The following is a 24,778-nucleotide window of genomic DNA, read 5'->3' on the forward strand; positions in this document are numbered from 1 at the left end:
TGTAGAAGGAGACGAGTCAGCTGCCCCTCCCTTATGCAGCTGGGGGGGGGGGAGATATTCTCTGAGCATGCGTACTAGCTGTTTGGCGTAGAGTCGCTCAGGACATCCCAACGGTCGGTCTCGCCCCCGTATCCTGACGGTGGGGGCGGGGAAAGAGAGCGAGCGCCCCGAGGGAATCTCGCGAGAGGCTTTCCCTCCACCTCCACGCTCCCCTCCTCCTCCGACAGGACGGGATCTTTCGAGATCTCTCCCCCTCCCCCGAGTGGAGGCTGCAGGAGCCGCTGCTCATTTAAACGGGCTGAGTCGGCTGCGTCCGCACTAGTGAGGCACAGGCGCCGGGCGGGACCGAGCCAGACGCTTCAGCCCCCCTTCCCGTGCTCCTCAGCCGTTCGGCTTTGCCCGGCCCCCTCGGCTCGTCTCCCGGATCCCCCCTCAGCCCATCTCCGGCCGCAGCATGTCGGTGGTGGGCATCGATCTGGGCTTCCAGAGCTGCTATGTAGCCGTGGCCCGAGCGGGAGGCATCGAGACCGTCGCCAACGAGTACAGCGACCGCAGCACCCCGTGAGTAAAGGGGAGGGGGGGAGGCGCGCCGGGAAGGGCGGGGGGAGAGGCGCGCCGGGGAGCTGATGGATCCCGGCCGGCCCCTGTTAGGCCTGTGCCTGGGGCCTGGTGGAAAGCGGCTCGGCCCCTTCTCTCCCCCTCCCTTGGTGGGGGAACGCTGGTGACTCTGCGGAGCGTGCAAAAGCCTCCCCAAATCCGAGTGCTGCGCAGGGAGTAGATGAGTAACGCGCGGCCCTGGGAAGCGGGTGTGGGCTCTCCTGAGCGGTGCCCGGCGGGATCTTTGTGCTGCAGGCCGGGGCGCTCCCCTCTTGGTACCAACGCGGGTTAAATACTGTTCCCATCTTGTAGCGTGCATGAGGGCTGTGCGGGCGGGCCACAGTGCAGCTCTGCGAGCAGGGCTTGGGACATGTGTTTCCGGGAAAGGGACTAGGGGCCGCCAGGCCTGGCCACTTCCACTGAAGTGAGAAGGTGGGGAAGAGGGGAATGTAACTTAAAAAAATAAATAAAAATCAAACGTTTTCAAGCAGGAAGCGCGTGCAAGCTTATTTGGGTCACATTTATGACCGATACATTAAAAAAATGGAACTGAGATTGTGCAAAAAATGCTCCTTTATCACTGTGCTTATATGTGTCAACCTGTCCTCCGTGCTCCACCTTTGTATGTTATGAATATTTTGTCTGTCTGCTCTTAAGAGTACTTCCCTGGGGAATTCTGGACAACTGCACAATGCAGAATTTGTGCAGAATTAATTTTCTGTGCAGAATTTCACTTTTCCAGGCAGAATTGACACTGCAGAGTGGCTGGCCGCTGCTAGAGGCCACTGGATCCAGCAGTCTGGCTCCCCACTTCAGTGTGCCTACGCAAGAGGTGTAGATGGGCTGTGGTTCCCAGCATGCCCTGAACAAAGAAGGTGGCATGTGGGCTGTGGCCCCCACTAGTGGAGGGAGTGCCCAACCTGGTGCGGATGGACGACCTGAGTCTCTGTGCAGTCTGGCTGCTGGGCCTCATCCACCCGGGACCTGGAGTGGGCCCAGGAAACCTAGCTGTGCTGGCTCTCTCAAAGAATGAGTCAGGGTGGGGTCTCACTGTATCCTATGGTGGCACAGTAATGAAGCTGAGCGGAGCCTGTGGCTGGGTTCTGGAGACAGAGAGGTGCAGGCATCTGGGCCGGGAGGTGCCCTTCAGCTGGGCTCTGGGGGGAGTGGTTTGTGAGCATCTGGGCCCCCCAAAAGCCCCACCCAATACACAACTCCCTCAACTGTATACCCCTCCAGCTGCCTCTCCCCTGGCAGTGTCCTCTGTTTAGGAGCTTGAATTATGGTAACCTTACAGGGAAGAGTGAAAAAAATGAGAATTGACTAAGACTGGAGGGACAGTTTTTCTCCAAGAAATACGTAGCTGGCACCTATGACATACCCAGACTGAGGGATCCAACAAAATCATAGAAACAGGAACTGGATTATTGTAGGGGTTTCTTTAACACTCTACTTGAATTTCTCTTTGTCTGGATTGTTAGACATACTAGCTAACAGGTATTTTGAAATTACCAAAATAATTGAAACTGGTGTGATTTTGTGTTGTTTTGATAAATAAAATATGCAAAAAATTAATTTTTTTGGTGTAGAATTTCCCCAGGAGTATTGGGGCAGGGACTTTTTCATCATGACTGTAAAGGGCCACACATGCTTTTATTTTAGAAACAAAAATGGCAGTTGAAATACAGCTAGAGTCCTCTATACTTTAAGACTGAACTATTTTAAGCTTGTTGTGAGCCATCTCTGTAACTGTGTTCTCAACAATGCTAATAGTGAGCTTCATGCTGTACCAATGTAGAGGAAGATGGCTTCCTTTCTGGTCATAAATAACTCACTAAATAAAATAGCAAGAGAAGGTAAACTGAGGTAAAGTGACTTATTGTCAGTAGTATAGCTGAAATTAGAACTTGAGGGTCCCTGACTCTCAGGTCTTCTTCATAAGGTGGTTTTTTTAAGTGTTGACTTGTATAATGTTCCAGTGTATAATAGTAGTGTGATATTTCAGAGTAAAATGTCCATTCACTTGTAAAACACTATCAGTTCCTACCACATTGTGTTCAACAAACTACCTAGGCAAGGTAAAATTATTCATTAGTAACTCCATTTCTCAGTTTTCTCTCATCTTGCCTTGGCAACAGTGATGGATGGCCAGCAGTATGGCCTCACCTTGCTTCCTTGTAAGTAATGCCATAACTGTGGCTGCCTTTAAGGAAGGAATGGAGAAGAGCTGTATGACTAATATGTTAATTCATTATACCATTACTAGTTCTATACAAAGTACTACTGTCAAGACTTGTTTCTTAAACATGTATTTGAACAGTCTTGAAAACCAGTGTCTAATACAATTAGAGAATAACAGATACAAGATGTTGGTTAATTTCAGAAATCTTTCCCAGGTTTCAGGAAATTACTGCTTTTTAGTTTTGAAACACTAGGTGGGTGTGAGTCTTTCCATTTCAATATATACAGTGCAGTTTTGCCACAACAGCTAGTAGATGTTCAAAAATAAACCCATGCTGGATTTGTACTAAGGGTACTAGAGGATTAAAAACTTAAGGTTCTCCAGCATCTCTGAGTAAAATGCTAATTATCATGGAATGTCTACAAACAATTCCCATGTCATTTTAATAACACTAAATACATTTAAAATCCTAGAAACAAAATTTAAATACGCTTTAACCAAAGGCTGAAACATAAATGTACAAAGGTAAAATTACTTAATGCCCTGCTTGAGAGAGAGAAGAGGGCCTGGCTCTCAGAGGATTGGATGCTTAGCAATTTCTGTTAATTAAGCTTTTTAAAGGTGTCACAAGTTGTGTACTCAGAAAAATAAGGCATCCAAAATCATTAGTCACTCTTGAAACTTTTGGGCCCAATGTGTAATCTAAAATTAGCTCAAAGTGATGCTTGAACTTCCTCTATGATGTACTTGATACTACCTGGTTCCACAGATCCAGCACTTTCGGGGGGGCGGGGGGAGAGTGGGGAACCAATGTGGAGGCAGAGTAAAATAATGTGGTTGATTCTGGTTTACATAACAAGATTTTAAACCTAAGACAGGGTCAGGATGTGTGACTTGCTGTAACCAATATATATTGAAATATTGTAACCTTAGCAAAATCACTTTGCACAACTAATCACAGTTGTTTGTACAGTAGTTTAAAGAGAATGAGTTGTGTGTTTGAATTCTACCCTTGGATCCATGCTTGCTAGGTTCTTATTAAGTTTGGTGGGATCTACAGATTGTCATCCCAAGGCAGAACTTGACCCTAAGCATATTTGCTCAGTGTTCATTCAACTTTGAATATATGGAGTCTCCCATATGCCTTCCCTTGCCCCTCTGGTGTTTGTTTATATGTTGACTAGACCTATTGTGCACAAACCCTCTGAACAATCACTGGCTCGAACGTTTTTGTGTTGAGATTGCTCACTTCAGTTGTAACTGAGATGGAGAAATCTAAAAGGGATATTTCTTGAAGTGCTCATATTATGACACAAAAATGAACACAACAAATTACCTGGAGAAAACGAATTCTCAATTGTGAAAATTAAAGTTGCCATCAAACAGAAGCTTGGGGCTGAGCTACATGCAGAAATTGCACCAATTTATCAAAGGCCATGTCTACACTCTGGGAACTATACCAGCATCGCTTCTGTGCCATCGCTATGCTGGCATAATCCTGTAGCATAGACACAACCTACACTGACGGAAGGGGTTTTTCCAGTAGTGGAGGAACACCACCTCCCTGAATGATAGTAGCTATGTTGATGGAATCCTTCCTCTATTGACTTAACTGTGTCTATGCTGTGGGTTAGGTTGGCAATAGCTATGTTGCTCAGAGGTGTTGATTTTTCACCCCGAGTGACAGCTAGGTTGGCCTACACTTTAAATGTAGACCAGGCCTAAATCTTTCTAAACTGATTTAGTTAAATCAGTGCAGCTTGGATGAGCACTCTTAAATGGTTTGAATAGCAGATATCTAAGCTAAGGCACCTTTAAGCCAATTTGAGTGTCCACACAAGGAAGATGTGCTGATTTAACTAAAACAGATTAAGAAATTGATTTAGCAAAATCACTGCAATTTCTGTGTTGACTGGACTGCTGTCTTGTATGACAGACGGGATGCATGCATCTTCCAAGGTAGTGCATGGAGACAAAGGATAAGTGTAATCCAGAGCGTGGAGACTAAAGTGATATATGCGCAGCACCCACATGTTACTTTGTTCTAACTCATTAATATGATAGTTCAGAGTTTTAATTTTTCTGAAATCCTATCTTGACAAGATTTCACTAAGCTTCCCATGTCTGTCTTTGTAATTGCATCTGCTTCTATTTAAAATGTATTGGTGTTTATTAAACTAAATTTTCACCAATTTGTGTGCTTATCCTATAATGTTGTTTGAAATTATAACTTAAGTGTCATGTGTTGCTTAAGAAAACAATCCTAGTGTCTTAAAATACACAGAAAATTCTAACTAAGATCTGACCAGTAATGCCGGTATGGGCCACATAGGTTCCAAATACAAAACTAAAGTATTGGAAAGCTTCCCAACATTCCTCTTCCATCATCCAGAGACAGAAATCCCTGATAAACTTCTTCCTTAGCACTTCTGAGGATTTTTTTGAAATCTGCAAAACATACATGAGGCAGCAGTTTAGAACATAAATGTTAGCTAAAGCCAAATATAAATAAAGGCTTCTTAAGATAATCTTACATAGAACAGTTTAAAAAAAAAAATTGATCCCTATTGGGATCTTAATAGAACAAATATGAGGCAGTGTAGGAAAGCCTTTACTGCTGCTGCCCATGTAGCACTCTTTTCTGTGGCTAGAGAGAGGATTCTAGTCTCAGAACTGTTAATCTGGAGCTCTGTAGAAGCACTACATTAATAACTAAACCAAACGTAGTGATTTTCTGTGAATTCAGAATGACTCATGCATTTTGCAGTTAATTAGCTAAATATGTTTTATGCGCATAGGAGAGAAGTAGAACCTTCAATTAATGCTTCTATATTAATTTCTTCTGAAGGGCCAAATTGAATTAATAAATCTGATTTCTTGTGAAGTGTTTAGCCTGAAGCCTCAAGATGTATAGTTATGTCTACACTAAAAACGTTACAGTGGCATAGCTGCAGCACTGAAGCTGCACCGCTGTAGACACTTATTACAGTGATTTAAAGGGATTTTTCCATTGCTGTAATAAATCTACCTTTCAGACTCCATAGCTAGGCTGACGGAAGAATTCTTCCATTGACCTAGCAATGTCTACACTGGGGCTTAAGTTGGCTTACTTGCATCACAAAGCGCATTAAATTTTTCACAGCCCTGTGCTATGCCATTAAGCTGACCTAACTTTGTAGTGTAGACAAGTCCACAGTATTACTTTTATTATTGCCTTAATGTTTCCATAAAACAGAACTTGGTAGCTTTTTATTGGCTAAGCCATTGAATCATGTTATTAAGCACAAGACATGTTTCTAAATATGTCCTCCTTAAGTTCATTACAGTGTACTCTTATAAGTGCATGACTGGCTTTCATTTGTTAACTAGATAGTGCACCAACAATGGCTATAAAACAATCAACACAATCATACCACGACAAATTTCCATGCTGGTGGTGTCTGTTTATTCAATATGTTAAGCTAATTCAACATAGCAGGATATTCCAGAAGCACTGTTTCTTTCGTTTCCCATGGGGCAACCTGTAGAGTTCTGTAGAGCAACTCTCTTGTCTGCTGCATTGGGATCAATGTAATAATTATGCCTATTAAAATGTGCTTGTTAGTAGTAAAAAAACTGGTTGAAATAATCCCTTTATTAGCAAGCAACATTGTAGATAACTTGGCCTAGAGCAGTGGTTCTCAAACGAGGGTCGCATCGCTTCCTGCAGCTCCCATTGGCCTGGAGCGGCAAACCGCGGCCCTGGGAGCTGCAATTGGTCGAACCTGCAGACGCGGCAGGTAAACAAACCAGCCTGGCCCGCCAGAGGCTTTGCCTGAACAAGCGGCAGCCCTAGTTTGAGAGCCACTGGCCTAGAGGAACCATGTGGGAAATCTGCTTGATTTTATTTTTGAGTGTATTCAGATTTTGTAAGGGCTCCTACAGTTTAACGTAACAGTTTTAAAATACTCAGGTAAGGAGGCTTGACCAGCAGTAGTAACTCTTATTCTTTAAAAAGATGAGGACTTTTTATCGCAAAGAACTGGTAGGCATCAAAAAGCAACACACTTTATTCAAAAGAATTTGTGTATGTCGATTTGGCTTTCCATGATTCAAACCCTAATGATTAATTTGGTATTTGTATGCTTTTTGCCTTGTGCTTATTCTATCCAGTCTTCCTTGTTGTTGGAGCCAAAGAGTTAACTTTAAATTAGAAAAAATGGGAACTAAAAATTAGTCAACTATACAGCTATTTAGAACTATAGAAATGAGTTTTTCCCTGGTATAACTTTTATTTTCACAAATATGATAGTGAAATTGGGTACCCATGATCACCTGCATTAATGGATGACAAAATTAGCCTGTAATATTTACTCAGTGAACAAGCATCTTCCTGTCAGATTTCTACCCAGCTGTATAACTTGTTTTGCAAACAAACCTTCAAAAGTGGCCAGAAACAGAAGTTGCTTTAAATTATGAATTTGCTTCTAAAGTGAAGAATGTAAATATTTAAATTAAAATTAAGGGTGGACAAATGTTACTTTTATTATGAAACTTAGAGAAGCGTGTAAGTGTGTTGTTTGCTTTTATCGTACCATAGTGAATGACTACCAATTTTAATGTACTAAAATTAGGGAATCCCTTTGACTATTAATAGGTTTCACTGCTCATAAGTTTACTATTTGTTAGAAAACTACTCCATAATGAGTGTTATGCTCTTCAAATATTATTCTAGAGCTATAATGGCTGAGGAGGTCCTACATTTTAATATATTGACTGTTAGTGGTTAACAGTGGGAAGAGCTTGGGGAAAATAGCAGTTTTAAAATTATTACAGTAATCTTGTTCTGTACAACTGACAGTTTTATCTAGTCTTAGGCTTAATCTTTAAATACATTTTTTTTTAAATCACTCAGTTTCTGCTTGTTAGAAATAGTCTTTATTTCTAAATTTGACTTATATCAGAAATGTTTCTTCTCTTTATAGGTCATGTATAGCCTTTGGACCCAAGAATCGTTCAATTGGAGCTGCAGCTAAAAGCCAAGTAAGGATTTCGTATGTTCAAGAACTGCTTATAAGCCAAAGCAAAACTACTAACACAGTAGTGAGAGGAGAAAAAAAAAAAAAGTTTTTTTTACAGTATTTTCTCATTTATGGAGAGACTACAAATATCCATGTTGAAGTAGATTTTTGCTTCTAAATTAAATCTTTAATAAATGTCTTAAGAAGCATTTGAGCTTTATTAAGCTGTTCAGTTTGTTACTCTTTGTTATTCTGTCATTCTTCTGGATTGGGACTTAAGGGTTACGTAAGAGTGTACTACTTGTTGTTGTGCATAATAGAATTTTCCCTTTTTTTTAAGAAGCCTGAGAAACTACATACTAAAAAACTTGTTAATGTTGTTTGGATTGCATAATCAGCACTCAAAAAGTAAATACCATTTTCTCATGAAACATTAGTTCATCCCTCTTGTGCATATGCATTAGGATAGGCTTTAACTGCAAGATTGTGTACTGTTCTTTCCACAGGATCCTTGCCTCATTCATTGCACAGGCTGGAGGCAAAAGGGGCAGATGTATGGTTGCCCATGCAACTATAAATGTCATTAACTTCTGAGTGCCTGACTTTACAACCTAAATAATACTGTCTGCTAATAGTTTTTTGTATAGCCAAGTAGAGTCGTTATGTAAATATTAATCAGGGAGTAAGGCAAGACTTAGCTGACTTATGACTCTTCCTATCTACCAGTCAGATTGTCGCCAATTTTTATTTTTGTAAAAGATGTTTCATGCCAGATCTATTGTTAGTCACCTGCAGAAAGTGACTCTTCAAACACGGTCAACTTTTCTCAAGAACAAATATCTTTAGATATTAGGAAATAATTTCCAGAATCCCTGAGATGCTTGAACATATACAGCAAGCATACTATAATTGTGACCCCCCCCCCCACATGTTCAGTGTGTGTGTTTTTGCTAGAGTTAAATGTAAATATCTTGTCAAATGCAGAATTACTTCCCACGTGTGCTTAGTCTGATGTTGCACTAAGCTGTTTGCGGCCTGGAGATACACATTGGTGCAGGGATTTAGTTGATATGCAGTTTGAACTGTAATAACTGGAATTTTGGAAATTCTAAGAGCAAGTTGCTTTTTAAAGGGACAGTCAATTTAAAATCTAGTTACATATCTTTACTTCTTTTAAATATAGTGTCTGATCCTACACATGCCCTTGAGCTCCCATACCAATTTTTGGCTAAGGCCTGGTCTACAGTAGAAAATTATATCTGTTTAACTACACTGGTCAGGGGTGTGAAAAATCCATACCCCTGAGCGGTGTAGTTAAGCCAACCAAAGTCCCTGTGTAGGCAGCACTAGATCGACAGAAGAATTCTTCTGTTGACCTAGCTACTGCCTCTCGGGGAGGTGGATTATTTATGCTGATGGGAGAATCCCTCTCGTCAGCATAGGTAGTGAGTGACTACATTCAAGTGCTACAGTGGTGTAGCTGCCGCAGTGCAGCTGTGCTGCTTGTAGCATTTTAAGTGTAGACGAGCCCTTAGCTTTCCCTTGTATTTTCCTCTCCCTTGTTGCTAGTGAAAGAATCATGTAAATATAATGGAAAACTTAGTATACAGAAAAATGGCTATGCACAAAGTGCTGTCATACACAATATAAAGAAATTAAAGCAGATACTTTCCTTCTAATCCTTGGTTTAAATTAATCAGAGGCGTTACTTAGAACGAGAGTATATAGACAATTTTCACTACTTCAAGTTGACTCTCCTTTTAAGTCCCCATTTGGATTTTAAATGGGTTCATGACAACGCTTGAAGTTTTTTAGGTAGGAAGGTTCCAAAGTAGGTAGTAGTATCATGCAGGAATGTCTCATGGAGTTGGCTGGCCAGAGCAAGACAAGATGATGGACCTGAAAGTGACATTTAATGTGCTCAATGTCCTTCCTAGCTTAGTTGGTGGCAGTTGGGGAAGGTGGTCAAAGTGGGGAGAAAGGTAGGGGAAAGAGGAATCCAGTGAAGAGAGGTATATTGCTAAGGATGGAATTTTACAGCTATTTGCAGAACACCTTTTAAAAGTGAACTGTGTTTACATGGATTTTCATGAACGTTTGCTCAAGGTTTTAAAATAGAATTTTAAAAAATCTAAACAAATTCCTGCAAGTATCATTTGGGAGATGAAAGGGGAAGATTTTGGCTTTGCGTATTTTAGTAGACACCTTATATTGGTGGAAAATATAGATTTGCCAAATCAAAATTTGTAATTAGAAAAGCATAAACAAACTTGCTATTGGCTTATTTTCTCTGAAATTCAGAAGCTCCCCTGCCATCTCAGACTAATGTATTTTTCTCCCTTTAGGTTATATCAAATGCAAAGAATACTGTACAAGGTTTTAAAAGATTTCATGGCCGTGCATTCTCAGATCCCTTTGTTCAAGCTGAAAAAGATAACCTGGCATATGAACTTGTCCAGCTGCCAACAGGCTCAGCTGGCATCAAGGTGAGTCAGACATACTTGGAAGAGAACCATAGGGAAAACTCAGTGACAATTCATATGTCTGTTTAGCTTTGAACCCTTTTGCACTGAGGCCTCTCTCTTTACAAATGCACTTTCCATTAGAAAAATCTTTGTTGCTGGATTAATAAATGTAGGGAGATCTGTAGTGTAGGCTAAAATTCAAGCTAGTAAAATCTTCTTATTTTATGAAGGAGGCTTAGAACCGCATTGGGAAATAGACTATCTTGGCTATTTCTTTAAATAAACTAAGTGATTTCAGATGGTAGAGAACTTAATTGGCTAGCATTGTATGTAGTGTGGGAAGGATCTATGCGAACTTTTTCATATGGCTGAGGCCTGAATAGTAATGCCCTTTTGAATCCTGAGCATCTTGATTAGACATTCCCAATTGTAACAAACAGTGGTCACTGATGTGCACAAGTAAGGATTAAGACTCAGATTGCTTTTCACTTGTGATTTAGCTAATCCAGGATTTGAATTCAGTTATTAGAATGCCATTGTTTATCAAGGTCTGCTTTAAATTAAAAAACCTCTTTGCTGTGTGAACAGTCTTTTGCACTCCATAGTGAGTTTGGGAGATGAAGAAAATACCAGAATAGTATTCAGTACTAATGCTTCAGATATACTGCAAGGCTAGAGGAGAAAAGCAGAATATTTTAGACCAGTTTTCAATAAATATATTTATATTTTAGTTGCAAAACCTGTTCAACAATGGGAGGAATTTCCTTAACTTAAAAATAGTCTAGTGGTATCTAATGGAACAGGGTGTTATTAAAGGCCCAGTAAAGAGTCAACTGCATACATTCTTGCATTCAGAACCCAGGAAACTTGCGTTTGTATATACACCTCTACCCTGATGTAACGCGAATTCGGATATAATGCGGTAAAGCAGTGCTCCGGGGCGGGTGGGGCTGCGCACTTGGCGGATCAAAGCAAATTCGATATAACGTGGTTTTACCTATAACATGGTAAGATTTTTTTTGTTTTGCTCCCAAGGACAGCATTATATCGGGGTGGAGGTGTATGTCCTTTTCAACTTGCCTCTCTTATAATCTCTTGAATTCTCAAATGTAAATATGAATAAAATGAGAAACTGTCATCTTATCCTGTGGTGCCTTCCCTACATGGCTCAGGCAGTGAAGTGGGGGCAATTATACAAGTATGCTGCAGGCCCTAGGCTTGGTTTTAAGGACCACTTAAAAATTTTGTTTTTGCAGGTTTAGGTCAACTCCTTAATATCACTTGAGCATGTTGTTTGTTTTTGTCATTTACCGTACTTATACAAGCTTTTCACTAAAGGTTATGTATATGGAAGAAGAACGAAACTTCACCATTGAGCAGGTGACAGGAATGCTCCTCACCAAACTAAAAGAAACTGCTGAGAATGCCCTTAAGAAGCCTGTAGTTGACTGTGTTGTTTCTGTAAGTAGGTGATGGTAAACTTGGTTACATTAACTTGGCTACATACTGCATCTGCATAAATTGAAGAATCATGGTGGTAATGGAGTTGTATTGCAATTTATAAACCAGATTCATAAACCAGGTTCACGTAAAACAGTGTCCCTGCTTGTTTTTAGTAAACCTTGTGCCTTTTTTTACTCAGATCTCTCCCTGAAAACTGATGTTTAGCTTATCACGCTAACATTGTAAAATATATTTTATAGATTTAATCAATACAATAATACTATTTGTAGCTGGTTTTGCTCAGTTTTCACTAAAGGTGAGATCAAGTGGAAAGGCATGAGAAAATTATGTAAGTAATTAAATCAAACCATTCTCTTCCCCATGTAGCTACTCACTTTTCCTTGCTTGCAACACTCAAAATAAAAATAAATCTTAAAATTGCAGGAATACTTAAAAATAAATAAAGGGGGTGGGGGGTTGGCTTGTGCACCAATCCTCTGAGCAATATTTTTTTGGTGATTTGTTGAGGATTGCCCTTCTAAATATGTATCTCACTGCTGTGCATTTCTTGCAGGTTCCTTGTTTCTATACAGATGCAGAGAGGAGATCTGTGATGGATGCTACACAGATTGCTGGCCTCAACTGCTTGCGACTAATAAATGAAACTACTTCAGGTAATCTTATTCTCTTTAAAATGTATATAGGATTGGAATTATAAAACTTCTTTCCCTATGTCTGTCACAGGACCCCTTCCATCTAGAATTACCAGTTCTATACACTAATCTGACTTTGGTTGCTCTCCAAGGTTCCTAGAATCTGAGTTTTCTATAATAATACAGCTCCAGACTTTCTTCTTTAAAGATGCTTAGAAATAGACATCCAAGAAATAAATGCAAGAGATAAGAGGAACTAACTGTTTTTGTAGTTAGTCTTCCATGCCATGGCTTTTGTATCTGGTCCATTATTTAACCAGATGCAAACTTTATAACTTTGAAAAGTAGCATTAAATCTTGACAGTATAGTCATTCTTTAACAAGTACTGTTTAGGAAAGCAACACCAAAAATGGAGTTGAATGACTGCCATTTTGTTTACTATATTGATTTGTCTTTTTTTTTGTAGTTGCTCTTGCATATGGAATCTATAAACAAGACCTGCCTGCCCTAGAAGAGAAGCCAAGAAATGTTGTTTTTGTTGATATGGGACATTCTTCATATCAAGTTTCAGTATGCGCATTCAACAAAGGAAAACTGAAAGTAAACAATCTTACGCATCCATTTTAATTACCTGTAAAAACATTCACTGTTACGTTTATGGCCTACAATAGGCTTGGTTGACTGCCTTAATATGGCAGTGTATGCAGGCAATGCAATTTATACTTTCCAAAGGTTCAACTTTGTCCTATGTTAGAGAACTGGGGAGACTGTCTGCTTAAGTTTTCATTGCTACGCTTGTTGAAACAAACGTGTTTTCTTCAGTTACTTTTTGGTATAGTGTGAGAATTAAAAAATAAATTGAACTAACTACTCTATAGTAATAGTACAACTTAGGAGACAGGATGTCTTTTTCAAAAAGGTGCTCTAATTCAACCACAAATTCATGTCTTAAAGCAGGAATTACTGAATTAATTTATTGTTATGAAGGTCTGACTTGTTGACCTTGAAACCTGTGATGTGAGCACTATAGGAAATATTATAGGTGTGAAGTGTCAACAGTTAATTAAATTTCTTAGAATGTTCTCAACTTGAGCAGGTGATTAGATTGGGTCTTACTTTGAAGCACAATTGCCTTAACACTTGTTTCTTGTTTCTATTAGGTATTAAAATTTCTTTTTTCTGTGAGATAAAAATCTTCAGTAATGTTAGCATTATAGCCAAAAACATATTCTGAAATCCAATAATCCTATATTGCTGCTTCGGTTGAAGGAACAAGTAAATGTGCTGTGATAAGTGCTCAGATAGTTAGGAGAGTAGTGCCTCAAGAGAAATGAAAAGTAGGCTAAAATCTTACAGAATGCTAGTTTAAATGGAATATAGCTGAGATAATGTTCTGAAGCAGAAGGCTACAATGTGCTCTGATGGGTCCAAGAACAAATTAATTGTATGGAAACTTTATATAAAGTCAACACACTGAAACAATAGGAATGGTACATATTGAAGGAGATAGGTGAAGTGTTAATAAGCACTGGTGTGCAGAACGGGTTAACGGCACTTTTAGGGGGTGTGGAATTGTGAATTCAGCATATTCTGAAAAAGAGATTGAGAAATCAGTGAGATGGAGGTAAAATGATGCATCAGGAAAAGATCAATCTTAGAATGTGGTTCTAAGACCAGAATGAGTTTAGAAGTGGGAGTGAAGGAACTAATCTCAGAAGCCATTTTCTAGTAATGGTAGATGAGGAGGCCTTTTGAGATTGGGGTGATGTGTGCATGTGCAAGTGGTACATGCATTTCAAAACTATCTGGAATTCAGGCAAATTGGAGAGGCAGTAGAGAAGGGAGTTGTCATCTTAAAGACGTGAATTAACAGATGAATGAATGAGCACTCATCTGCAGGAGTTAAACATGAAGAAAACAAATGAGTTTATTTTTAGCCTGGTGTGGATATACAGGCAGTACCCTTTTAGGCATCATACATTAAACTGGGATATGACTCAAACTGTGGCAGTAGTGTAAGAAAGGTTCCGTGTTGGTATACTTAACTGAAAAGTCTTCCTGTAGCAGTGCGAGTCCTGGCTACCCTAGTGCTATCACTAGACCCAGGTGTCTAGAAAATAGATTGGTGCCAGGTGTTATGCAGAACAAAGGTTATGACAATTTAAGGCAGGGGAACCACATAATTGCTACTGTAATCTCCAATATCACCATATTAATGCATATATGACATGTAGTTGTCTTTTAATATTTGGGGATATTGATTTTTTGTGTGCGCCAGAGCTCAGGACTGTATCTGTATAAAGGCTTGAAACTCCTGCAGGCACTAGAAATTTGAAGTGAACGAACTTACTGTTCAAGTAGTGTCCCTATGGGTGCTCTACTCGAAGTGTATTCGCATCCCTGCGCCTCAGATTGGAGATTTTAGGTAGCAGTGTCTATTCTGCCTGCACATACGCTCTCCGTCTCAGGCTCTGATAGAATTGAGATCGTTCTCAGATAGAATTGCGTGCCCCATCAATGAGGCCCTGCTCAATCTGGTGAAAACTATATGGCAGGCACTAGCCACAATATCCCTTACGTGCAAATGGGTGGACAAAAAAAATTGTGTGCCCTCTAAAGACATGAACATTTTATTTTCTCACCCCTCCCCAATTCCCTGGTTGTCAACGCTGTTAACAAATGTGGCAGACAGCACCATGCTAAAATGACACCATATGACAAGGACGGGAAAAGACTGGATTTATTTGGATTGAAATCATATTAATCAACAGATCTAAGAGATCCCCAATCTCTAAGCAAAAACTTTTTAGAGGGATATCAGACTGTATTATCTACTGCTATTGCACACAGGACCTTTATTCTCCTTCTGGAGTGCAAACTCACTCTGCAAGATCTGTCTGTACTTCCACATCCTTCCTCAATAACGTTCCGATCACAGAAATAGAAGAGCAGTGACTTGGGCATCTGCTTGTACATTTGCTGAACACTTTGCAGTCACCCGTGACTCAGCATTTGCTGCTGTATTTGGCTCGGCTGTACTGTCTTCAGTATTGGACTCTGCTCCGAAGCCCCACCACTCCATTAGGGGCACTGCTGTAGTCACCTACGGTGATGCACCCATAGGGACGCTACTTTAAGAAGAGCTCACCTTGTGCAGTAACTGGTTCTTCAAGATGTATCCCCCTATGGGTGCTCCACTATCTGCCTTCCTCCCCTCTGTTTTGGAGCTCTTATCAATGAGCTGTGCGATAGAGAAGGAACTGAGGGTGGTTTGTCTGCACAGCACTATATAGCAGCGAGGCAAAGCATGAGATAGGGAGAGCACACATGCAGACCGAACGGACACTGCAACCTAAAATCTCCAATCTGAGGTGCAGAGACACGAATACACTTAGAATAGAGCCCCTTAGAGAAACACATCTTGAAGAACCAAAGTTACTGCACAAGGTGAGTAACGTCTTCTTGGTACAGCTGCTGAAAAATAGTCTGGGACAGTCAAAACATGAGTTTTCTTGCTCTGTTCCATTTTGGTATGTTGTATAATCCATGTCACCTGTAACTGGTGTAGACAGATACAGTGTATGACATACTATCCTTGACAAGCTATGAACTTGGTAACCAGAAGCATCATCTAATCTTAAAACTGTCTCTACAATGCTAGCCTAGGGGAAAGATCAGCTCTGTCAGGATTGCACTCTTGCTGCCCATACACAAGGCACTTTTACAGTGGCACAAGTAGGAGCATCAGAGTGAAATAACTACTTCTGCCAGCAGTCCTGGTGAAGTGAAATATGCCAGAGTGGCATGGGACTGACACTTTATTGCTGGTAGGGAATGAATCAAGTGGAGGCACTGAGGAGGGAAATAAAAGGTTAATAATTGGGTGGTTTTTTTTTTACTAGTAGCAGAAAGCGGTTACCAGGCTGCTCCAACACAAAGCATCTACCTAACGATGGTGGCAGTAGAGGAATAAAGCTGAGCAATATATCGGATTATTTCTGCCATAGCAGAAGATCTGTATTGGAGCGGCCAGGTGTTGTTCTCCTAGATGGGATTACGATGTCAAATATAAATTACTGGAACTGTGTGTTCAGACAAAGAAATTGCTTAACATGTATTGGTTACTATCAAGTTTTAGTGAGTAATCAGTAAATAGAACCATTTTCTTACTGAAATATTTTACTCCTTGTCTCGTTTTTAGGTTCTTGCTACAGCATTTGACACCACACTTGGTGGCAGGAAGTTTGATGAAATGTTAGTTAACTATTTTTGTGAAGAATTTGGGAAAAAATATAAATTGGACATCAAATCAAAGATTCGTCCATTGCTGAGACTATTTCAGGAGTGTGAGAAACTGAAGAAGCTGATGAGTGCTAATGCCTCTGATCTCCCAATGAACATAGAATGCTTCATGAATGATATTGATGTTTCTGGAACTATGAACAGGTATCTTCAGATTGCTTAGCATAAAGTCTGAGTTGATTTAAAAACTGCAAAAATAGGTAAATACAAATGTTTCGATCATCTTTGGTACATTTAGGTCACTGGTTCTAACTTGAGTTAGTATCAACAGAGTACTGAACAATGACTCTTTAGTAGCCTACATGAATTAAAGCAGGCAGTCTGAGTTACTAGTGTCCCAATCAGTCTGACCAAAGGTCACAGTGTGAATGGGAATGAGGACTGAACCATCTTGCTCTTACAGGTGTCATGTTCATCTGTTTTCTAGTATTAGAACTAGTACAGTGATACCTCCAGAGCAACATTCACAAACATTTCTGGGGAAATATGGGAGAAATATACATTCACTCTTTGTATGTTGTACATGTGATCACTAGGGGATTTGACCATTTGAATTACTGAACTGTTAATGTGGCACTTTCTAGATCACTGAAACTAGTTAAAAGAAGGATTTCATGTTGGCATTTAACCGGTAATAGGAAACTGAAGCTCTCACTTAAGGAACAACAAACTGGTACATAGCAGCATAGCTTATAAATAGCAATAGTTTAGACAATGAGCAGGAGAAGAGGGGAAATGACTAGTATACACTCTTTCATAGAGATTGTCACTACTTTTGAGTTAGCAAGTTTCACCATCTCTTGCCCTATATTCTGTAACAAGTTAAGAACAGCTTGTAAGCACTTAGGCCTGGTCCCCACTAACCCCCCACTTCAGACTAAGGTACGCAAATTCAGCTACGTTAATAATATAGCTGAATTCGAAGTACCTTAGTCCGAACTTACCGTGGGTCCAGACGCGGCAGGGAGGCTCCCCCCGTCGATGCCGCGTACTCCTCTCGCCGAGCTGGAGTACTGGCGTTGACGGTGAGCACTTCCGGGATCGATCCCAGAACATCGATTGCCTGCCGCCGGACCCTCCGGTAAGTGTAGACGTACCCTTAGGGTAGAACCTAAGTTTGAACCCTGTTCATAAGCAGTAGTGAGCACTTATCTTCAGACTTCATGCTCCTTGGCCTGTCAGAACCCAAATCTAGGGACCTTCAAGTGCAAGGGAAGAGCGACATATTCAGTTTAGCATTCGATTGTTATTTTTTGTTGTTTGTTGTAATTAATGCATGTAATAGCTATAAAAATGATAGTGTAAGTTCTTCAGGACAGGGACTATAAAAGGTGGCTAGAGTTGGAGGGATCATGGCAGAATAGGTATCATTTGTACATGGGACTCTCTCCAAAAGTATATACCAAAGTATCTTACTCTTGATGGGTTTTCTTTTTGGAATGGGTGTAGGGATGTTGTAAATCTCACACACTTGTATTGAGTATTCAGCCTTGTTTTCTTATACAAAAAATCGCTTAAGTGGAACATAGAACTTTATAAAATACTGAAGGATTCTGGATGGAGAAATAGAAAATTTACACTTTGCAAACTTAAAATTGTCTTTCAATTTCAGCTGCATACAGTTGTATTTTGAAATTTAAATTTTTGTTCATGGGAGTCTAACTTGACATGTGGCTTTTTCCAACAGGGGCAAATTTTTAGAGATGTGTGATGGTCTCTTAGCTAGAGTAGAACCACCTCTTCGCAGTGTTCTGGAACAAGCTAGTAAGTGTACATGCATTCTCTTGACTACAATGCTTAATGGTATACATACAGGAGAAAAATATATCCCTGGTTTTAGCTTTCCTTAGACGTTTGCCAAATCTTAAATTAAATTTTGCACACTTAGTGTTATGTAGCGATCTAATTGCAAGTTGCATAAAAATTTCCTTAAAAAATAATCCCTGTGTAAAATAAGATATTTTGATATATGTGAGAGTACAAAACTTTTAATGGTGGCTAGAATAACTTTAAATAAAATTTCTAGAGATTTTATTGTAATCAAGTGCAATATCTTGTTCCTTGTTAAGAGGAACTAATTGCTGCTAATTTAGTGTAGGAATTTCCATAACACAAAGTTGCTAATGTATGTCTACTTTTTTTTTTAAAGAGTTAAAGAAGGAGGATATTTATGCAGTAGAAATAGTTGGTGGTACTACAAGAATCCCTGCTGTAAAGGAGAGGATCAGTAAATTTTTCGGTAAAGAAGTCAGTACAACTTTGAACGCAGATGAGGCCGTTGCACGAGGCTGTGCATTGCAGGTAAACAACAATACCCCTGTATGCTAGGGGTCTCCTGAGTCTTTGTTGTTGAAGTCAATGAGCATTTAAGCCCAAGGGCATGTCTTGCTAGAGTATCAGGCATTGTGAAACTTATTTCACCTTTTGAAGTACATATGTGTTGTAGAAGTGATTTGATTGAACATTAAGAAGTAAGCAGTGGACAGGTGAGATTGGCTCACTGCATAGACTGTTTATGTTGGCTGATCAACTGAGATGTCTGGCTGGGGCAGACAGCACAACCAACAACTTGGTGTGGTCCTCTAGAGTTGGGTATATATTCCAGTTATGACTGGAAACAATAGATGCTATATAAATATGTAAAATATTAAATTATTTTTTCCATTGCAAGACTTTTACTGGTATTTTGGCAGATAGTTCTACAGAAGAATTTAGCTAACAGTGAGAACAGGTTGACATTAAAAGTAATCATGAAATTAGGCAAAGCAAGATTACATTGCATTGTTGCTTAGTTCAATGTATTGCATATTTTTTTATAGAAGTGAAACATAGTTCAAGTAAAGAATAAGATGACATGGCTTGACTTAAATTCTTGCAAATAAAGATTACATTGGTGTGACGCTTGCTATAGCCAATCCTGGAACAGTGCTAAAGTCATTCGTAAAGTGACAAGTTTAAAGGTCCAATATCTTGCGTATTACCTGAGCTAGAAGCAAATACTGTATTGTTTCAAGTGCTCACTAATTATGTCATTTTTGACAACTGCCTTTTCAGTCATTAGTATAGTGTAAAACGTCTGTTTCTAGTTCTAGCTATTCTCAAGAAAGGGCCTTTGCTTTAATTGTTGTATGGCACTTGAATACCATGGTGATATGCCCCTTACAAATCCCTGTTAATGTAAGGTTTTGACTCCTACATCATCTGTTAGCACTAAAAACATTCTATTGGAGCCATTAAAATATTCAGAACCAGAAAACTTGCCACCAGATGGTCTTGAATGAACCGGAGGAGAAATTTGATTCCCTTAGAATGAATACAAACAAAACATGACTGTCCCTGAAGTTGTCTGATAACTGTGCGCTAAACTATAGCAAAAGCACATGATTCCATCAGAACAGAAATAGGATATTTTAAAAATTTAGATGTCTTTAACTTGGAGTTAACATATTTGTAATAGTAATTAAACAAATTAAAGGCCTGGCATTACTGCTTACCTATACTTTCATTCTGCACAATTGGACTTACCGTTCTGCTGTTTCTTATAGTGTGCTATTTTGTCCCCGGCTTTCAAAGTGAGAGAATTTTCTATCACAGATTTGGTACCATACCCTATTTCTTTAAGATGGAATTCACCAGCAGAGGAAGGGTTAAGGTAAGAATTTAACACTACCAAAACTTTAGCATGCCTATAAAAGGCTCAAAACAGAAGCTCCCGAAACTTAAACCAGATGGACTCACTTATTGTGAAAGTTTTTAAAGCCTAAATGCCAAAACACTCTGGTGGTGGTAACAGTAAAAAGCAATCTTTTTAGCTTTTGTCTAGTTAAATGCTTCAGCTTTTTAAATACACCCATGCTTTAATTTGGCTCATTCCTAATGAGCCTATGGTAAAATGGTGGTCAATGTAAAGCCATATGTTGTCCAGTAAACTTAAATTGTCACCTCTGTATCCACCTCTATCAGGCATTTTAGTGCTTCTGTTAGGTCTTGCTGAATATTTCCCACTAGATGTTATAACAGCTACCTACTTTCTTACATCTTTCCCTTCCACAGTAACTGTGAAGTTTTCCCCAAGAATCATGCAGCTCCATTCTCCAAAGTCCTCTCATTCTTCAGAAGGGAGCCTTTCACTCTTGAGGCCTACTATACTTCTCCCAAGGAGTTGCCTTACCCAGATCCTGCTATAGGTATTTAACAAAGGGGAAAAAGAAATAAGAACTAATTCCATATAGTTAGAAAAGAACATTGGGTGGGGGTGGAGTGTTGTCAACTTTCTGATCTTGTAGGTTGGACTTTCCCATCCCACTTATTACGGTACCGATGGTGTGTTAGCACATTAGTATCTTTGGGATACATTTTTAGTATGATTTGGATTGGGTTTTAAATCCATGTGAGTGGAAAAGAAAATCCTAAACTCCCAAGCAACATTAATTGGTGGAGGAGAAACATATGCCAAATGGAAAAAGTGTTTCATATTTGGGAAAAGCTAAAGGTTTCCTAAAAGTACCCACAGCCATTTTTCCAAATGCCACATTTCCAAACTTTAAGTGTATCCAGGAAATAAGGGACAAACTGCAAAGCAGAGTAATGTTACTATGACTAATCGAATAAAATAAATAATTTGGTTCAGTTATTTTTGGCAAATGACTTCCACAACTGGATTTAATTGCAGTCTGTTATCAGCAATAGTCAGGATCTGCTAAATGTTCACACTTGATTATTTATCTTAAGTAAATATATCCTTTTTTTCTCTTCTGGAATGTTTAGCTCAATTTTTGGTTCAAAAGGTCATGCCACAAACAGATGGATCCAGTTCAAAAGTGAAAGTCAAAGTCAGAGTAAACATCCATGGTATTTTCAGTGTTTCCAGTGCATCTTTAGTAGAGGTTCACAAATCTGATGAGAATGAAGAGCCCATGGAAACAGACCAGCATGCGAAAGAGGAAGAGGTAATGCATTTTGTTGGTATGGAGGTCATCTAGGAAAGAACTTGGGACTGAGAACAAACGGATTGCTCATAATTTGGTCTCAGTTTCAGAAAAAAGCCAGGACTAGAGCATTAACCCTCTAAACTAGTTTAAGTAACAATTGTAACCTTTCCACCCACATTGCTGCTTACGCATCAGATGGATTTGAACAGTGTATGAATGTTGCTTAATTAATCTAGATTATGATGCAAGTATTCAAATGTAATGCATTAGGCCTGACTTTTCCTGAAAGTGGGGCCAAATTATAGGCAAGTCACAAGTGGATAGTTCTTTCCCAATTTGTGTACATCACAAAAATCACCACTCATTTGTCAGTCTCTGCCCAGGGAAAGCCCATGACTAAAGGACTGGGTTGGTGACACAGCTGTAGATTTAAGAATGTTGCTAAATATATAGGGAAGATAATACAGGGCTGTACCTTTATTTCATACTTAATAGATCTGTATTTTGGGAATACCAGCCTTGCACAACGCAATTTCAGATGAGTTAGTGAACAAACAAACAAACAAAAAAGACAAAACTAATGTCTTTAGTTTAAGGAACAGTATTTGGTAGCTTACAGGCAAAACTTGTTTTGTAAATGTAAACTTCCAAGTTTTTTTTGTTTTTGTGTTTTTCCCCAAGGTTTTTTGTTTTGATTTAAATGTTCTCCTGCAGTTTTTGTCACTCAAACACTTGTCTGAGAATAATTGAAAATGAATGAAGGGCAAAAAGTAAACATGTATTTGGTAAATGCCAACAGTGTGCTTAGAGAGACAAAGTTGGTCAGGGAATCTTTTGTTGGACCAACTTCTGTTATGAAAATATCATTGATGTATCCGGTGTATCACTGGATTCTTGATGCATTTGTCCAGAAATTCTTCTTCAAGGTGGCCTGTGAAGAGGTTGGCATATAGGGGTGGTTGGTCCAATAAAAGATATTCCCTCACCCACCTTTTCTCTCTTAATATCCTTGGACTGACATGGCCACAACAACAGTGCATACAACAGTGTGCTTGGCACTTGTACGTAAGTGAACTTGTCTAGAGGTACTTAGTCTAAAGGACAGACAGCGAAACAATGTATTGGGAGTACGATAGGGTGGTTCTGACTTCCAAGGCAACACACATAATACCCTCCAAATCAGCAGACCACACTGCTGTTGGTACTGATCCCTTGGCACTGACCCTAGCACCTGGTGCCTTGGTACTCAAAGCCTGGGCACTGAGTGTCACTCACAGTAGCCCCAGTACTTTCCACCTCAGTGCTGACTGCCTTCCATCTCTGCACTGAAACTTCATATAGTGTCAAGTTACTTATTGGTGGACCTGGTACCACAGTCACTTCTACTCAAGAAACTGAGGTGCCTGCCAAACTACCAGTGTTGGAGGCACTGATGCATCAGGCTAGTGGCAGGACAGAGGAAGCCTTCCACTCCCTAAAAGATTCAAGGATGACTGTGCTCTTTGGGACTCTTATTTCCTGACCTCAAGGAGGAAGCAGACATGATAAATCATCTTTTTAGACGGTGCTCTTCTGTCCAGTGTTAGTCAGCTACAGAGATCCTTATAGCTGGTGAGGAAGAAACAAATTCCCCTAGTGACTACCCTCTGCCACTTCTTCCTGCCACCCTACAATCTGGGACTTCCATTAGGTAGCAGGTTTGATGCAAATGTCAAGAGCCTAATAGGACCAACAGAAATTTTTTGTTCTCACCCCCTTCATAAAACCTGTAAAAGTTTTAAGGCCTCATGCAGTTATGTCACACAGCATGCCAGACTTCACCTATGCTCCACGAAAGGATGATTGAAATCAGTACATCCTACCCAGAGACACCAGATGAACAGGGTCGTGGTACCACAAGAAATCCTCTCCAAATTAAACCGTGGAAAGACACTCTTCAAGTATGCAACAGAAAATCCTCCTCTACACTTTCCTACCAAGGCTCTGATGGATGCATCCACTCATTTAGATGGCCTTCAGATTCAAGGCCTGTGGTCTCCTCAGGAAGCTCTTCTCCACATAAACATCCTAGAGCTCAGGGCCATCAGTCTGTCATGCAAAGCGTTCCTGCCTCTTTTTCATGGTACAAGTGGGGACAGACAATCGCAGCAATGCACATCAACAGTCAAGGAGGAGCAGCCAGATGTATGTTTTCCATACTCTGTCAGGAAACCATACATCTGTGGAATCAGTGCATTCTGAACCAAATCACAGCAGTGGCTCTGCACCTTCCTGGCCTTCAGAACATCTTGGCAAACCAGCTTAGTGGGCATGTCTATGACCATGAGTTATCTATAAGACTCAGGCATATAGAGCATCTTTTGCAAATGGGGATTTCCAAAAGTAAACCCACTTACAACAGATAAGAACAAGTGTCAGATATTCTATTCCGGTGGGTGTGCAAGCTCAGGATTTCTAACAGATGCCTTCCTCATCCCTTGAACACTGGAGTTGATGTATACCTTTCGACTGATCCCCATGATCCTGAGGGTCTTGAGAAAACAGAGGATGAAGGGCACAGGACTGAAAGACCCAGCATGAGTTAAGCAGTTCTGGTATTAGGATCTGATGAATCTTTCAATGCAGCTCCCCAAAAACCTTAGCTGTTTTGACTGATAGTCTCCCAGAACAACTGCCAGGTCCTGCACTTAAACCCAGCATCATTGTACCTGACAGCCTTGGTACATGCACTGAAAGAGGCTGTTCACGATGGTGTGCTCCAAAGCAAGAAATCCATAACCAGGATGACTTACAAAGCTAAATGAAAGAGGTTTTCTATTTGGAAATGAGGAAGAAAGGTGGTGCTGAAGTTCAAATCTCAGTGATCCTGGACTGTTTCAGGGCTAGCAAACCATCTGGATTTTCTGTCCCTTCCATAAGGGTCCTTTTAGCAACAATATCTGCACAATGCCCCCTGATCCAGGGCCACACTGGATTTTCCCCATCCTACAGCAGCAAGATTCCTGAAGGGCATCCTGCTTGTTTTCCCCCTAGTTTGGGAGTCATTCCTTCTTTGGACTTTAATACATTTTTAGCAGAATTGATGAATGCCTTCTTTGATCCCTTAGCAACCTGTTCCCTATACCACCTCTCAATGGAGGTTGTCTTTTTGGTAACCATTGTATGAGCTTAGGAGGGCAGGGGAGACTTGAATTCTCAATATAC

The 24,778-nt window shown here is 40.0% G+C and overlaps 1 protein-coding gene across 1 annotated transcript in view; it reads left to right on the forward strand.

Moving 5' to 3' along the window:
- The first annotated feature begins 216 nt into the window (after positions 1-216).
- The window catches only part of HSPA4 (heat shock protein family A (Hsp70) member 4), a 35,268-nt gene continuing 10,706 nt past the window's right edge, over positions 217-24,778 (forward strand). The window contains exons 1-12 of the mRNA XM_054037027.1: positions 217-561; positions 7,744-7,801; positions 10,125-10,265; positions 11,583-11,705; positions 12,262-12,361; positions 12,808-12,941; positions 16,543-16,787; positions 18,331-18,407; positions 18,793-18,944; positions 20,189-20,295; positions 20,697-20,830; positions 21,411-21,592. Of these exons, the coding sequence (XP_053893002.1) occupies positions 455-561; positions 7,744-7,801; positions 10,125-10,265; positions 11,583-11,705; positions 12,262-12,361; positions 12,808-12,941; positions 16,543-16,787; positions 18,331-18,407; positions 18,793-18,944; positions 20,189-20,295; positions 20,697-20,830; positions 21,411-21,592 (1,560 nt within the window). The 5' untranslated portion in view covers positions 217-454. The remainder of the gene's footprint in view (positions 562-7,743; positions 7,802-10,124; positions 10,266-11,582; positions 11,706-12,261; positions 12,362-12,807; positions 12,942-16,542; positions 16,788-18,330; positions 18,408-18,792; positions 18,945-20,188; positions 20,296-20,696; positions 20,831-21,410; positions 21,593-24,778) is intronic.

The sequence above is a fragment of the Malaclemys terrapin genome, chromosome 8 (assembly GCF_027887155.1).
Source record: "Malaclemys terrapin pileata isolate rMalTer1 chromosome 8, rMalTer1.hap1, whole genome shotgun sequence".
NCBI lineage: Eukaryota > Metazoa > Chordata > Testudines > Emydidae > Malaclemys > Malaclemys terrapin.